The following is a 13831-nucleotide window of genomic DNA, read 5'->3' as shown; positions in this document are numbered from 1 at the left end:
CAAGACTCTGTCTCAAAACAAACAAACAAACAAACAAACAAACAAAACCTGAATTAAATGAAGGAACATACAATGTTCCTCGATAAGAGGAAATATTTTAAAGCTTTCAGTCTCCTCCATTATCTATCAATGTGTCATAATAAAGTCCCAAGTAAATTTTAAAAATTAAAAGGCTAATTCTAACAAACAAAGGAAAAAAAAGAAAAAGCAAACAAACAAGCAAAAAGCCTAATTCTAAGTTTATCTTGTAAAGTTACTGTGTCAAGAAAAATCTGAAAAGTAACAACAGACTTGTCCGACTAAATATCAACATATAGTACAAAGCTACAGTGATGAATACAATTTGGCACTGGGACAGAAAATAAAGAAATCCCTGGAAGAGGCTAGAAAACCCAGAATCAATTCTAAATACAGAAATTCGGCATATGGTAAAAGTGGCATTCCAAAGCAATGAGAAATTAACATTTTTCAATAAACAATATTAAGGTAATGGCTATATTTTGGAGAAAATAATCAGATCCCTCATTTGCACCATCACACACAAAAATAAATTCTAAAGTAGCATTAAAAATAGAAATGCTCTCACCACACAAGAAATGGTAATTTGGTAATATGATAGCTTAGCTTGACTGAATCTTTCTATAATGTATACAGAGATTAAAACATCACATTGTACCCCATAATGTGGACAATTATTTGTTAATTAATAAATTTTAAAAATAGAAACCTAAAAGATAAAACTATAAAAGTGTTGAAAGAAAATAAGATGATTTCAGGCCGGGTGTGGTGGCTCATGCCTGTAATCCCATCACTTTGGGAGGCCGAGGCAGGTAGATCACTTGAGGTCAAGAGTTCAAGACAAGCCTAGCTAACATGGTGAAACCCCCGTCTTTTTTTTTTTTTTTTTTTTTTTATACTTTATGTTCTAGGGTACATGTGCACAACGTGCAGGTTTGTTACATATGTATACACGTGCCATGTTGGTGGGCTGCACCCATTAACTCGTCATTTACATTAGGTATATCTCCTAATGCTATCCCTCCCCCCAACCCCCACCCCACAACAGGCCGCGGTGTGTGATGTTCCCCTTCCTGTGTCCAAGTGATCTCATTGTTCAATTCCCACCTATGAGTGAGTACATGCGGTGTTTGGAAACCCCTGTCTTTATTAAAAATACAAAATTAACCAGGAATGGTGGCATGCGCCTGTAATCCCAGCTACTTGAGAGGCTGAAGCAGGCGAATCCCTTGAACCCAGGATGCAGAGGTTGCAGTGAGCTGAGATCGTGCCACTGCACTCCAGCCTAGGCAATGGAGTAAGACTCCAACTCAGAAAAAAATAAATAAACTATAAACTAAGTTCTTCCCACAGTTAGTTCAGCCCACACCAGAATGAACAAAGACAGCTTGGAGGGTAGAAGAAGCAAGATGGCGTTGGTTAGGTCAGATCTCTTTCACTGTCTCAGTTATAATTTGGCAGTGGTGGCCAGGCGCAGTGGCTCACACCTGTAATCCCAGCACTTTGGGAGGCCGAGGAGGGTGTATCACAAGGTCAGGAGATCGAGACCATCCTGGCTAACATGGTGAAACCCCGTCTCTACTAAAAATACAAGAAATTAGCCAGGCATGGTGGCACGTGCCTGTAGTCCCAGCTACTCGGGAGACTGAGGCAGAAGAATCGCTTGAACCCGGGAGGCAGAGGTTGCAATGAGCCAAGATCGCGCCACTGCACTCCTGCCTGGGCGACAGAACAAGACTCTGTCTCAAAAAAAAAAAAAAATTTTGCAATAGTGGTTTCAATCTGAAAGCCATAAAGAAAATATAATAAATTTGATTTCATAAATGTTTACTTTCTGTACAACAGCAAAAATAAATAAATAAAATCAAGACATAAATAACAAGTGAGAGGAAAATATTTTCAATACATATGATAGGGAACACATTTTTATACTATACAGAGAGTCTCAGACTATCCAGTGTTTTTGATTAAAAAACAAAAAAAACCCAAAAACATGGACAAAAGGGATGAAAGGCTGCTCACAGAAAAAATATAACTGGTCAATAAATGTACGAAAGATGCTTAATAATTCATAACTAAATCACTGAAACCATTAGATAACATTTTGGGGGTAGATCAGGAGGTGGCATGATTATGGTCAGCGAGTCAATTCTGGTCCATTGCCTGTTTTTGTGCAGACAGCAATCTAAGAACGGTTTTGCATTTTTAAATGGTTGAAGAAAATCAAAATAAGATTACTATTTTGTAATATGTAGAAATTATATGAAATCCAGATTTCAAGGCTCCTAAGTACAGTTTTATTGGAACAGTCACCCTCGTTTGTTTACCTATTGGCTATGGCTGCTTTCATTCTACAAAGGCAGAGGTGAGCAGCTGGGACAGAGATGGTCTGCGAAGCCTAAAATATTCATATCTGGCCTTTTACAGAAAAAGTTTTCAGACTCCTAGCTTCATGTGTCAAAAATTTTTAAAACGTCCAATTCCACAAAGTTAGCCATCACTGGAATGAGGGTAAATTGGTGCATTTTCTTCTGAGGGCAATGACAGTTTTAACTGCTGAGATGCTCTGACTCAGCGTTTAGAAATGTAACCTACATATTCCTTTGCACATGTTCACGGGAATTTCCAAAGACATTCCTTGGTACACCATCTTTTTTTTTTTTTTTTTTTTTTTTTTTTTTTTGTGACGGAATCTCACTCGGGCTGAAGTGCAGTGGCATGATCTCCCCTCACTGCAACCTCCGCCTCCCGGGTTCAAGCGATTCTCCTGCCTCAGCCTCCCGAGTAGCTGGGACTACAGGTGCCCGCCATCACACCCAGCTAATTTTTTTATTTTTAGTAGAGATGGGGCTTCACCATATTAGCCAGGATGATCTTGATCTCCTGACCTTGTGATCTGCCCTCCTTAGCCGCCCAAAGTGCTGGGATTACAGGCGTGAGCCACCGTGCCCGGCCATTTTTGTTTTTTGTTTTTGTTTTTTTTTGAGACACAGTCTCACTCTGTCGCCCAGGCTGGAGTGCAGTGGCGTGATCTCGGCTCACTGCAACCTTGGCCTCCTGGGTTCAAGCGATTCTCCTGCCTCAGCTTCCCGAGTAGCTGGGACTACAAGTGCCCGCCACCACGCCCAGCTAATTTTTGCATTTTTGGTAGAGACGGGGTTTCACCATATAGGCCAGGATGGTCTCGATCTCTTGACCTCATGATCTACCCACCTCAGCCTCCCAAAGAGCCACTGCACCCAGCTATCAAAGGCATTAAATAAGACATATTTCTATGAGTAGGGGAATGGTAAATAGTAAACATCCATACAACTTAAAAGTCATTAAAAAGAATTAGATCTGTGAGGAAAGGGTTGAACCCAGTTGTAGTACATAGTTTCATGCCTTTGAAGCACTGTATGTATTGCTCCATCTACATGACACATTTGCCCCTGTCCTTGTCTATGAAATCCTCGCAGACAACTCACAAAAGGAGTTCACATCAACTGACTTGTGAATCAACTGACAAGACTCAGTTTAACTATTGGTTCCTTTGTGAAGCCTCCCTTGACTCCCTAAACAGAAATGCCCGCTCCCCTCCTTGTGCCCCCACAGTAATAGGGATCTACCTCCATTATACACTTATTTCTCTACTGCCTTTGTTTAGACGTCCGCCTCCTCCACTAGACTCCAAAAGGGCAAGCACCATGGCTTGTTCTTTGCACTGCTAGGACCCAGTGCAACCCTCAGCAGTAAATACTCCAGGACCTTTGCAGAGAAGCAGGGACGAGGGGACTTGGCAAGGGCTATGAAGACCTCCTGCCTCTCATCTGCAGGCAGCCTTAGAATTTTCCAGGCTGATTTCTGAGGACCAAATAGTCACACAGGGATCTACTTGGCACCTAAACTAATTCCTACCTTCAGGGAACCTTGTCATTCAGGATTCAGGTGCTCCTCTAGGACTGAAGGTGGCAAAACTGTGTGCCCTTTGGAAAAACTTCATGATAGATGAAAACAGGGCCAACACCGTGATGCAAACTCTTAGCTATGGAAGCCCGGGAGGCTGGTAGGTTTGGATGGTCTATGGCCTTCTGATGCCTCTACCACTGCAACACAAGTGCCCTTAATTGTCCAGAGTCCTATAAAAATAGATGGAAAACTAGGACCACTTTCAAGGGGCTTAGGCAAATACATAAAGTGCCTGAATTATACTCTAAAGCAGTAACAGTTAGGGTAGAGAACAGTAGTTAAGTATGTTTTCCTTTTTAAAGAGGGAATGAAAACTAAAGCAAGGGGTACCAGATTGAGTTAATTCTTCATGTTGAAACAGTACCAGTATCCAGTGAATGTGTCCAACCTAGACACCAAACTAGATGATTCAAGCTCTAGATGGGTATTCTAGTTTCACATTTATGTATGAACTAATTAACGACAACAACAACAACAAAATCGCCTTTTAATTTTGCTACACAGTCCTTTTTTTTTTTTTCCTCGAACTCCTGACCTTGTGACCTGCCTGCCTCGGCTTCCCAAAGTGTTGGGATTACAGGCGTTAGCCACCGTGCCTGGCCCACGGTCCTAACCTTAGAAATCTTCAGTGGCCGCCAGGCATGGTGGCTCACACCTGTAATCCCAGCACTTTGGGAGGCCGAGGCAGGCGGATCACTTGAGGTCGAGAGTTTGAGACCAGGTCGACCAACATGGAGAAACCCCGTCTCTACTAAAAATACAATTAGCCGGGCATGGTGGCGCATACCTGTGATTCCAGGTACTCAGGAATCTGAGGCAGGAGAATTGCTTGAACCCGGGAGGCAGAGGTTGCGGTGAGCCAAGATTGTGGCATTGCACTCCAGCCTGGGCAACAAGAGCAAAACTCCGTCTCAAAAAAAAAAAAAGAAGAAGAAGAAAACCTCAGTGGCCAGGTACAGTAGGTCATGCTTATTACTCCAGTACATTTTGGGAGGCCAAGGCGAGAGGATCCCTTGAGACCAGGAGTTTGAGACCAGCCTGGGCAACAGAGCAAGACCCCATCTCTACAAAAAAAATAAAATACATTAGCCGCGTGTGGTGGTATGCACCAGTAGTACCAGCTATTCAGGAGGCTGAGGTGGGATGACTGAACCCAAGAGTTTGAGGCTACAGTGACATATGATTGCACCACTGCTCTCCAACCTAGGTGACAGCAAAAGACCTTGTCTCTTGAAAAACAAAAAATCCTCAGAGGTCATTTTTGAAACAAGCTTCAATGCAATGTACAATCAAATAACTTTCCTTGGTCCTTAAGTTATTCAAAATAGGTAATTTCTAAATATTAACAAAATACTTTCAAGTTTCTATATCTTGCTGCTAGCAACATCTCATTCTATGAACTAGACCAGCTCTGGCAATGAAGACCCCATAGGAAATATTATTTATAGTAAACTTTATTTTCATTGATATTTCACTTAACATAATTTCAAAGTCAGTCTGTAATCTAAGATGAGCAAGAGAACAGATATTCTAAATCTTATAAGAGATTTTTTCACACTGTTCCTCAGAGCACGGAATGGTGTTTCAGGGCCCTCAAAGTTGACACCTAACATTTTACCCTTGAGATTTACCTATAGATACAGAAAGAAGAGAACATCAATATACAAGAATCAATCTCTATGAGGGTCTCAATAAGCTCATGTTACATCCTCATTATAACCTCTGTAGGGTTATAATGGTAACAGCTGATTTTCCACCCCTCCGCCAAGTTTGATGTCTTTTTTTTTTAGGTAAAATGTCAGATGCAAAAATGCTGCACTTATTTCTGTTAATACATTGAAAACAGTGGAAGATGCAGATTTTTAATTCTTCATCAGTGCAAGCTGGAACAGGACTTCTGCTAATGGGGTCTGTTGAACATACTAAATCCAACTTTGGCGGCCATCAGCAAACTGTTTAAAAGAAACAAGATAGAAAACGTCAGGTAAAGGACAGAACAGGCAACTATGTTTTTAAGGAACTAAACTCTGCAGATTCCTCACAACTGCATGGGGGAGGAGGTACTAAGGCAAGAGTGGTCAGAGGTAAAATTTCCATCCCTGGAGGAACCAGAGAAAAAGCAAGCCAAGGGACAGTCTCACACTGAGGTCTTAAAATAGCACACATGAGCTGGATCCTAATCCAACTGCCAATAATTTGAAGAGATGAAGAAATGGAGGCAAGAGAGAGCAAGGCCGCCCCACCCTCAGGGATCTGATAACGGTAGAATCTCCAGCCTCTCAGTTTACTGCTCTAGACCTTGCTCCACACTGACTCTTTTGCTTCAGGTATAACATTATACTGGTAGCGTCACAACTATGATCAGAGCAGAGTATGCAATCTTTCTCCAAATCAGATTTTTAAAAATTCCCCTGCCTTCAGGATGTCTTTATAATACTTAACAACTAAATTTTTTGTTTTAAAGAAGGTTAAAATTTTTTTTTCTTTTGATACGGAGTCTCACTCACCTCTGTTGCCCAGGCTGGAGTTCAGCGGCACAATTTCGGCTCACTGCAACCTCTGCCTCCCAGGTTCACGCAATTTTCCTGACTCAGTGTCCCAAGTAGCTGGGATTACAGGCATGCACCATCATGCCCGGCTCATTTTTGTATTTTTTCATAGAGAGGGGGTTTCACCACGTGGGCAGACTGGTCTTGAACTCCTGACCTCAAGTGATCTGGCCGCTTTGGCCTCCCAAAGTGCTGGGATTATAGGCGCGAGCCACCAAACCTGGCCTACAACTAAATTTTTTTTTTTTTTTTTTGATGGACTCTTGCTCTGTCCCCCAGGCTGGAGTGCAGTGGCATGATCTCAGCTCACTGTAATCTCCACTTCCCAGGTTCAAGCAATTCTCCCTGCTTCAGCCTCCCGAGTAGCTGGGATTACAAGTGCCCACTACCACACCCAGCTAATTTTTGTAGTTTTCGTAGAGACGGGGTTTCACCATGTTGGCCAGGATGGTCTTGAACCCCTGACCTCAGGTGATCCGCCAGCCTCGGCCTCCCAAAGTGCTGGGATTACAGGTGTGAGCCACTATGCCTGGCCACAACTAAATTTTTTAAAAGCCACAATTTGGTTTAGGTTTTATAATCAAAATTAGACAACAGGGCCGGGAGCAGTGGGTCACGCCTGTAATCCCAGCATTTTAGGAGGCCGAGGTGGGCAGATCATGAGATCAGGAGTTCGAGACCAGCCTGGCTAACGTGGTGAAACACCGTCTCTACCAAAACAACAAAAATGAGCCAGGTGTGGTGGTGCACGCCTGTAATCCCAGCTACTCCAGAGGCTGAGGCATGAGAATCACCTGGACCCGGGAGGTGGATGGTGATTGCAGTGAGCAGAGATCACACCATTGCACTCCATCCTGGGTGACAGAGCGATACTCTGTCTCAAATAAAAAAAAAAAAATTAGAAAAGAGGATTCAATCAAAATTCCCTTTTAGCAAAATTTTCTGTAAAAGACATCTACACATCTAAGAAATATGGAACCCCCACATCTTCCATGCAAGTCACACAAAAGGCTGCAGTCATGGCTTTGCAGGAAAACTTCTGCCACCATATAGGGAGGAGCTGGGATGGACCGGAAAGCAAACATGAGAACAAACCCATTTCCACAGTGAATGGATATACTCATGCCATTCTGACATTAAACCAGCTATTGTTTTTGAAACATTTCCTATTAGTGTATATGTCAAATGTCAGTTGATGCATAGCATCAGATGTCCTGAAACAAGTTAGGTTTTGAATGCATCAAGTATCCTGGGGAATAAACTGAACTCTACATGGTAAAGAAGAGTAACAAATGAAAGTACCTGGCACCTGCAATTAAACCTGCAGGCATGAATTTTCCAGAGTTGTAGAATCTCATTCCCATAATGCCAGCCAAGGTACCAGATGTAGCTGATGAAAAAAAATATAAAGAAGGGTTAAAACTCATTACATCTTCTACGCAGGGGAATCAGAAGTGGGCCAAACCCAACCCATCTCTCAAGGGTCACACCTCATCCTATGCTTATTCTTCACCAAGTGGGTGGAGACTACTGGCTGCTCACATCCTATGGGTCCAAGTACCAATACTGGCCAAATAGGGCCCTTCACAGCCTGGGCCCTGCCTGCCCTTCTAGCCTCATCTCTTACCACGTCTTCTGCAAAACCCTCCCTTTAGCCATCAACGTGTTAAGTTTTCTCCAAAATGCTGCTGTTTCTCATGCCCCGCAGACGCTATTTCCTCTACCCTGCACGCAATTCCCACTGGGTAACTGTCAAAGCACCTACTACATGTCAAGTGCTGTGCTAGGTGCTGGAGAATACAAAGGTAATCATAACTGTCTCTGCCCTTTTACAGTGCTTCAGGTCTGATGGGACAGACTTTAAAGACTCACACAAATAAAAAGGCTTAGCCAAAAAAGTGAAGATTGGCTGAGATCTGAAATTACAGCAGGAATTAATGAGCTGAAGGATGGGAAGGCCCATTCCAGGCAGAGGGGACAGTATATGCAGAGGCCCGGTGGTGACAGGGAGCATGGCACATTCACCTTAAAAGGCCACTGTGGCACAGAAGTCAAGTAAGAGGGGCCAGACCACATGGAGCCTTGAAGGTCATACTAGGGATTGGGTTTTCATCCTAAGAGCAATGAGAAGCTGTTAAAGGCTACTAAGCAAAAGGACACATGAACAGAGTCGCATTTTTTGTTTGTTTTTGAGACAGATTCTCGCTCTGTCACCCAGGCTAGAGTGCAGTGGTGTGATCTTGGCTCACTGCAACCTACAACTGCCGGGATCAAGCAATTCTCAAGTCTCAGCCTCCTGAGTAGCTTAGACCACAGGCGCCCGCCACCACATCTGGCTAACTTTATTTTATTTTATTAAAGACCCGGTTTCACCGTGTTGCCCATGGTGGTCTCCAACTCCTGAGCTCAGGCAATCCACCCTCCTCGGCCTCCCAAATCTGAGGTCAGGAGTTACAGACCAGCCTGGACAACATGGTGAAACTCCTGTCTCTACTAAAAATAGAAAAATCAGCCGGGCATGTTAGCGGACACCTGAATCCCAGCTACCCGGAACACTGAGACAGGAGAATTGCTTGAACCCAGTAGGTGGAGGTTGCAGTGAGCCAAGACTGTGCCACTACACTCTGGCCTGGGCAATACAGTGAGACTCTGTCTCAAAAAAAGGGAAGTTTATGAAGGGGAAGGAGACAAGTACATCTGAATATCAATGGGGGGATCCACCTAAAAGGAGGAATACAAATACAAGACAGGATCCTTGCCAGTGTAAAGGTCTGGAGAAGGTCAGGGAGAAGACACCCAAAGCACAGAGGAGGACACTGGTGTTGGAGAGGAGGGAAAACAGGACGAGGTGAGGCTTGCAGATTAAAGGCTCCGGGAAGTCCCCACCTGATGGCTGCTATTTTTTTCCCTGAAGTAGGCATGAGGTCATTTGCGGAGTGGAGTACAATCACAGAAAGGAAAAATGCAGGCTGAAAGTCATTTTGGAGCATGAGGGAGGGAGCTGTTAGGCAGAGCTGGGACCTGGACGCACCTCCTTCCCCAGCACACCCCATTAGCCATCACTGACCTCCCTTCCCAACCCGGCTGATGGGTACAGATCACACGGCTTCTCCCTCCCACATGGCACTCATTCTCACACAGGGTTTGTGGAGACAGTGAGGAACCCACACTCCTAGCAGCGTCTGACACATGGGTGGAGCCCCACAGAAATGTGCTGAAAGCCACCCTGATAAGAAGGACTCCTCGGTCCCCGACCCCACTCACTGTCCATGCCGCTCACAGGGTACATTTCCAGTTCTGCTTCTATGCCCATGTTTTTTGTTTTTTGACACGGAGTCTTGCTCTGTCTCCCAGGCTGGAGTGCAGTGGCGTGATCTCAGCTCACTGCAATCTCTGCCTCCCAGGTTCAAGCGATTCTCCTGCCTCAGCCTCCCAAGTAGCTGGGACTACAGGCGCCTGCCACCATATCCAGCTAATTTTTGTATTTTTAGTAGAGACGGAGTTTCACCATGTTGGGCAGGCTGGTCTTGAACTCCTCACCTTGTGATCCGCTCACCTCGGCCTTCCAAAGTGCTGGGATTACTGGTGTGAGCAGTCACATTAGCTAACTGCTAAAGAGGTGATTTTCAAATGGAGAAATTGCAACTCGGATGCAAACCTAACCCAGATGTGTGATGTTTTAGGGATGCTGAGGCCAGTGGTCTTCCATGGGCAACCTCAACGGCTGACACATTTGCCTTATAGAAGTTTAATGCTACTGGGTGAATACATTCACGAGGTATGGAAATCCTTCCATGTTCTGTACATAAAAGATAAACAGAAACCAGCACAAATCCTGCCTCTGTACCCTCATTTTAAAACTTTCTGAGGACTTGGTAGAAGAAGTGAAACTGTCATAGGGTAAGTGTGAAGACCTCACCCCATCCCACCAAACCAGGGTCGTTTGGAAAAGAGTATTCTGGAAACACAGCTGCCCTAAGGAGACGCTGAAGCAGACATACCTAGGAAAACCCAAACGTTCCTTGGATCCTGAGACAGCTGGTAAGCACCCAAGCCGGCTAGGCTGCCGAAGAGCAGCCCCGCAGCCAGGGACGGCACGCTGCCTAAAGGGAAGCAAACACAGCTCGCATTTTTAACATGAGGCACTTATTTCACTAACAGAATCCACCAGACCCCCATCCCTACAAAGGAGGACAGCACAGAGAACTCTCAACACAGCTCATAGCCAAGGTGAACTCAAGCAGGAAGATGTTTCGGGGAGTGTGCTATTTTCTCAGAGAAGTCAGGGTCTTCCCACCCCATTTTTCTCTCCTCTAATAGGCAGGGCACTTCCATCTAAGGAAAGGAAAGAAGGCCATCTTCCCTCCTTAGATGGAACTAGTGGCTAGTGGCTAGGCCTTCTTTCTAAACAGGCCTGATCAACCATGAAGGGCTAGAACTGTGTACAGGCAGGACCTCCAGCAAATCACAAAAGGAGAGGGAAATAGGGCCAATCAATTAAATAAAAATACAAAGACCTGGAGAATAAGAATTCTGGTGTGGGGGTTGGGGTGGGAATGCAGGCAAGGACTAGGGGGCAGAAACAAGCACAGCCACTCACACACCCCTGCCTGGCCTAATGAGGAGACTTCAAAATACCAGTCTGTAGACCAGAGGTTTCCTCCTACCTGAGCCCGGAGATAGCACTTGGGGGTCATGGCTGATGCACGGTGGTCAATGATAATAAGAAACTACAGCCACCTCTGCCTATCTTTAGATAAAGAGGCAAAAACAAGTAATTCCACAAGAGGCCTGGCTCAGCTTCACCAGATAACCAGAAGGCAAGTGCAGGAGCTGCAACACTGACAAGGAAGCCTGCACTCCAGCTTGGGGACCTACAGCAAACCTGAATGAAATGAGCTTGCTTCTCAGGGGTACCCGGGCAGTCACATTTCACTGGAACAACGTGAAGATGTTAAGAGGCTAAATAACAACAAAACCATACCTGCTTTTACATAGCCAATAATCCCACCAGAAGCAACCAGTGCTGCGTAGCCAAAGCCAAACCAATGCAAAGGCACTCTGAAAACACGAGAGAGAAGTCAGTGCTAACCTGGCTTTAAAAACAAACCATATTGTCATAGGATGAGACTAAAAGGTAATCATTCCCCACAGGTTCTATCACTGAAAATAAGGCCCACAGAGGTTGAATGACTTTCTGAGAGTCACACAACTCAGCAAAGCCAGAGCTGGGACTCAAACCCAAGTCTCTGGCCCACAGGTCCAGTGATCCTCCCATCCCCCACGCAATCCCAGGCAGTCTACTCTTAGGGTTCTGTTCAGCTGAGGAAAGGAATTCTGGTTTCCAGAAGCTCCTGGCTACTCCATACCCATTTCCTGTCCACTCACACTGAGCCGGTGTCCGGCATTCTTCTCTTCTCTGTCCAGACAGGAGACTACCCCAGGCCTGCACCTGTGGAAAACAAGCTGGATCAGAGGTGGTTAAAAGCACAGCTCTCCAGCAGTCCAAAAGAAGTGTGTCCAACCCGCAAGCTATGCAACCTAAGTCTCAGTATCCTTCATGTACCATGAGGATAACACTGGTACCAATTTCCTGGGGCTGTTGTGACTATTCAATAGATTTCACATGTAAAGGTGCTTAGCACATAATAAACGCTGAACAGATGCCAACCATTGTCACAAAAACCTTAGTTCTAATCACATAGGCCCACAGGAAACTCAGCAAGATCCACTGACAGCTCTATAATCAGGTGATGCATTAGTCATTTCATTAGCTACCCACGTTACCACAAAGTTGAAAAGCAAGTACTCCTGTGCCCTTAATCCAACTACCTTAATGTCTCTTTTGAGGGAAGGTAGGACTGCTGCTTTTCATCCCTGCTGCAACAGCCAATTTCAATACTCAACTTTTTTAGAAACTTCTGTGTCCAACTCACAGTTCTTGTTAGGAGGGCAGAAGGGGAGGATAAAATATAGGGAAACACTGGTCATATTCACATGTGACATTGCATCCTCGGAAAAACAGCTCCTATTTTCTTACAGAGAGTATCCAGCATGCAGCGAGCCTAACAAGATGAAAGCAATGCACACCCCGTGTATTCTGTTTAAAGAATTAGGCCATGTGCAGTGGCTCACGCCTGTAATCCCAGTACTTTGTGAGGCCGAGGCAGGCGGATCACCTAGGGTTAGGAGTTCAAGACCAGCCTGGCCAACATGGTGAAACCCATTGTCTACTAAAAAATACTTAAAAAGCAATCGGGCATGGTGGCATGTGCCTGTAATCCCAGCTTCTTGGGAGGCTGAGGTGGGAGGATGGCTTGAGCCCAGGAGGCAGAGGCTGCAATGACACATATTCAGGCTACTGCACTCAAGCCTGGGCGACAGAGTGAGACCCTCCCTCAAGGACGAAAAAAAAAAAAAAATAAGTTTCCATAAAACAGGGAAGGGCAGGGGGCTTGGAATCTTGCCCACAGTTCTTAACTCGAGGCGGCACTGAGTTAGGGAGGCTTTTAAAGAGATGGAGCAACAAAACCACCAAGAAACCAGGCAACACTACGCTACATGGGTAAGCCTTTGCTCAGGAGGTCAGGGACTGCGCGCGTGCACAACTTCTTTTAAGAAAAGCAGAAAATACCCAACGAGGAAAGCACCGACCACACGGCCTAAAGGCCCGGCTGAATCGGGGGGACGAAAAGCAGACGGCCGTGAAACTCCTAAATAATCCCTAAAAGTTAAAAGTGGCAGAAATAATAAGAATAATCCCAAATACTCGCACCGGTCTCACGAAGGCCCGGGCTGTCTACAAGGGCGCGCAAGCTGCAGTGACGACAGCGAGATGTCGCCGGAAACGCGGCGGCGGACGCTCTGCGTCCCGGTGGCGGGGTGAGGCGAGGGGCGCGGCTCTGTGGTGCGTGCGCAGTGTCCCGGGAGAGGGGCGGGCAGAGAACGGGGACGGTGCTTGAGCCACCGAGTAGCAGCTAGCGCCCTGCATTCAGGGCGTGAGGAGTGGGGCGGGGCATCGCGGCGAGCGCCCCAGTCCAGGGAACGGGGCGGGGAATCTCTGTGCTTCCCCAGTCCACAGCGCCTGCAGGGCCGACCAGCACCAGTCCCAGGTCCAACCCTGAGTGGCCAAAAGCCGGAAACCCGGAGTTGCACAAGCTGGACCACGTGAGCTCGGCCAGGCCAGATTTGGAGGCCACCGCCGCGGGAGGAGGGTATCTGAGGCTGGATTTTGAAGGACCCCATTAACAGAGGGACAAGTTACAGGGTATAAACCAGATGCGGGCCATCAGGGAGGATTGTCACTCAAGCCCGAT

At 45.8% G+C, this 13831-nt stretch overlaps 1 protein-coding gene across 3 annotated transcripts; it reads right to left on the bottom strand.

Moving 5' to 3' along the window:
* Positions 1-5402: 5402 nt before the first annotated feature.
* TMEM14C (transmembrane protein 14C) lies at positions 5403-13608 on the bottom strand. 3 transcript variants are annotated; one of them, XM_025383804.1, is made up of 6 exons: positions 13291-13608; positions 11904-11981; positions 11500-11576; positions 10517-10618; positions 7818-7905; positions 5403-5918 (listed from the first exon to the last, which is right to left on the bottom strand). In XM_025383804.1, the coding sequence occupies exons 2-6, from the start codon at positions 11921-11923 to the stop codon at positions 5867-5869; spliced, it is 339 nt and encodes a 112-aa protein (XP_025239589.1). In that variant the 5' UTR covers positions 11924-11981; positions 13291-13608; the 3' UTR covers positions 5403-5866. The 3 variants fall into 3 exon arrangements, with proteins under 3 accessions (XP_025239589.1, XP_025239588.1, XP_025239590.1); XM_025383803.1 differs by having other exon boundaries at positions 11904-11967; XM_025383805.1 differs by having other exon boundaries at positions 11904-12047; positions 13291-13507.
* Between the last annotated feature and the right edge of the window lie 223 nt (positions 13609-13831).

The sequence above is a fragment of the Theropithecus gelada genome, chromosome 4 (assembly GCF_003255815.1).
Source record: "Theropithecus gelada isolate Dixy chromosome 4, Tgel_1.0, whole genome shotgun sequence".
Classification (NCBI taxonomy): domain Eukaryota; kingdom Metazoa; phylum Chordata; class Mammalia; order Primates; family Cercopithecidae; genus Theropithecus; species Theropithecus gelada.
Note: the sequence above shows the minus strand (reverse complement) of the source record. Positions and strands in the feature narration are given on the sequence as shown.

Coding starts and splice junctions, on each gene's coding strand:
- TMEM14C (XM_025383804.1), bottom strand. CDS start 11,923: ATGCCGGACACCGGCTCAGT. Junction 10,619..11,499: donor TATTGGCTATGTAAAAGCAG/GTATGGTTTTGT, acceptor GCTTCCCTTTAG/GCAGCGTGCCGTCCCTGGCT. Junction 7,906..10,516: donor GAACGTTTGGGTTTTCCTAG/GTATGTCTGCTT, acceptor TTTTTTCATCAG/CTACATCTGGTACCTTGGCT.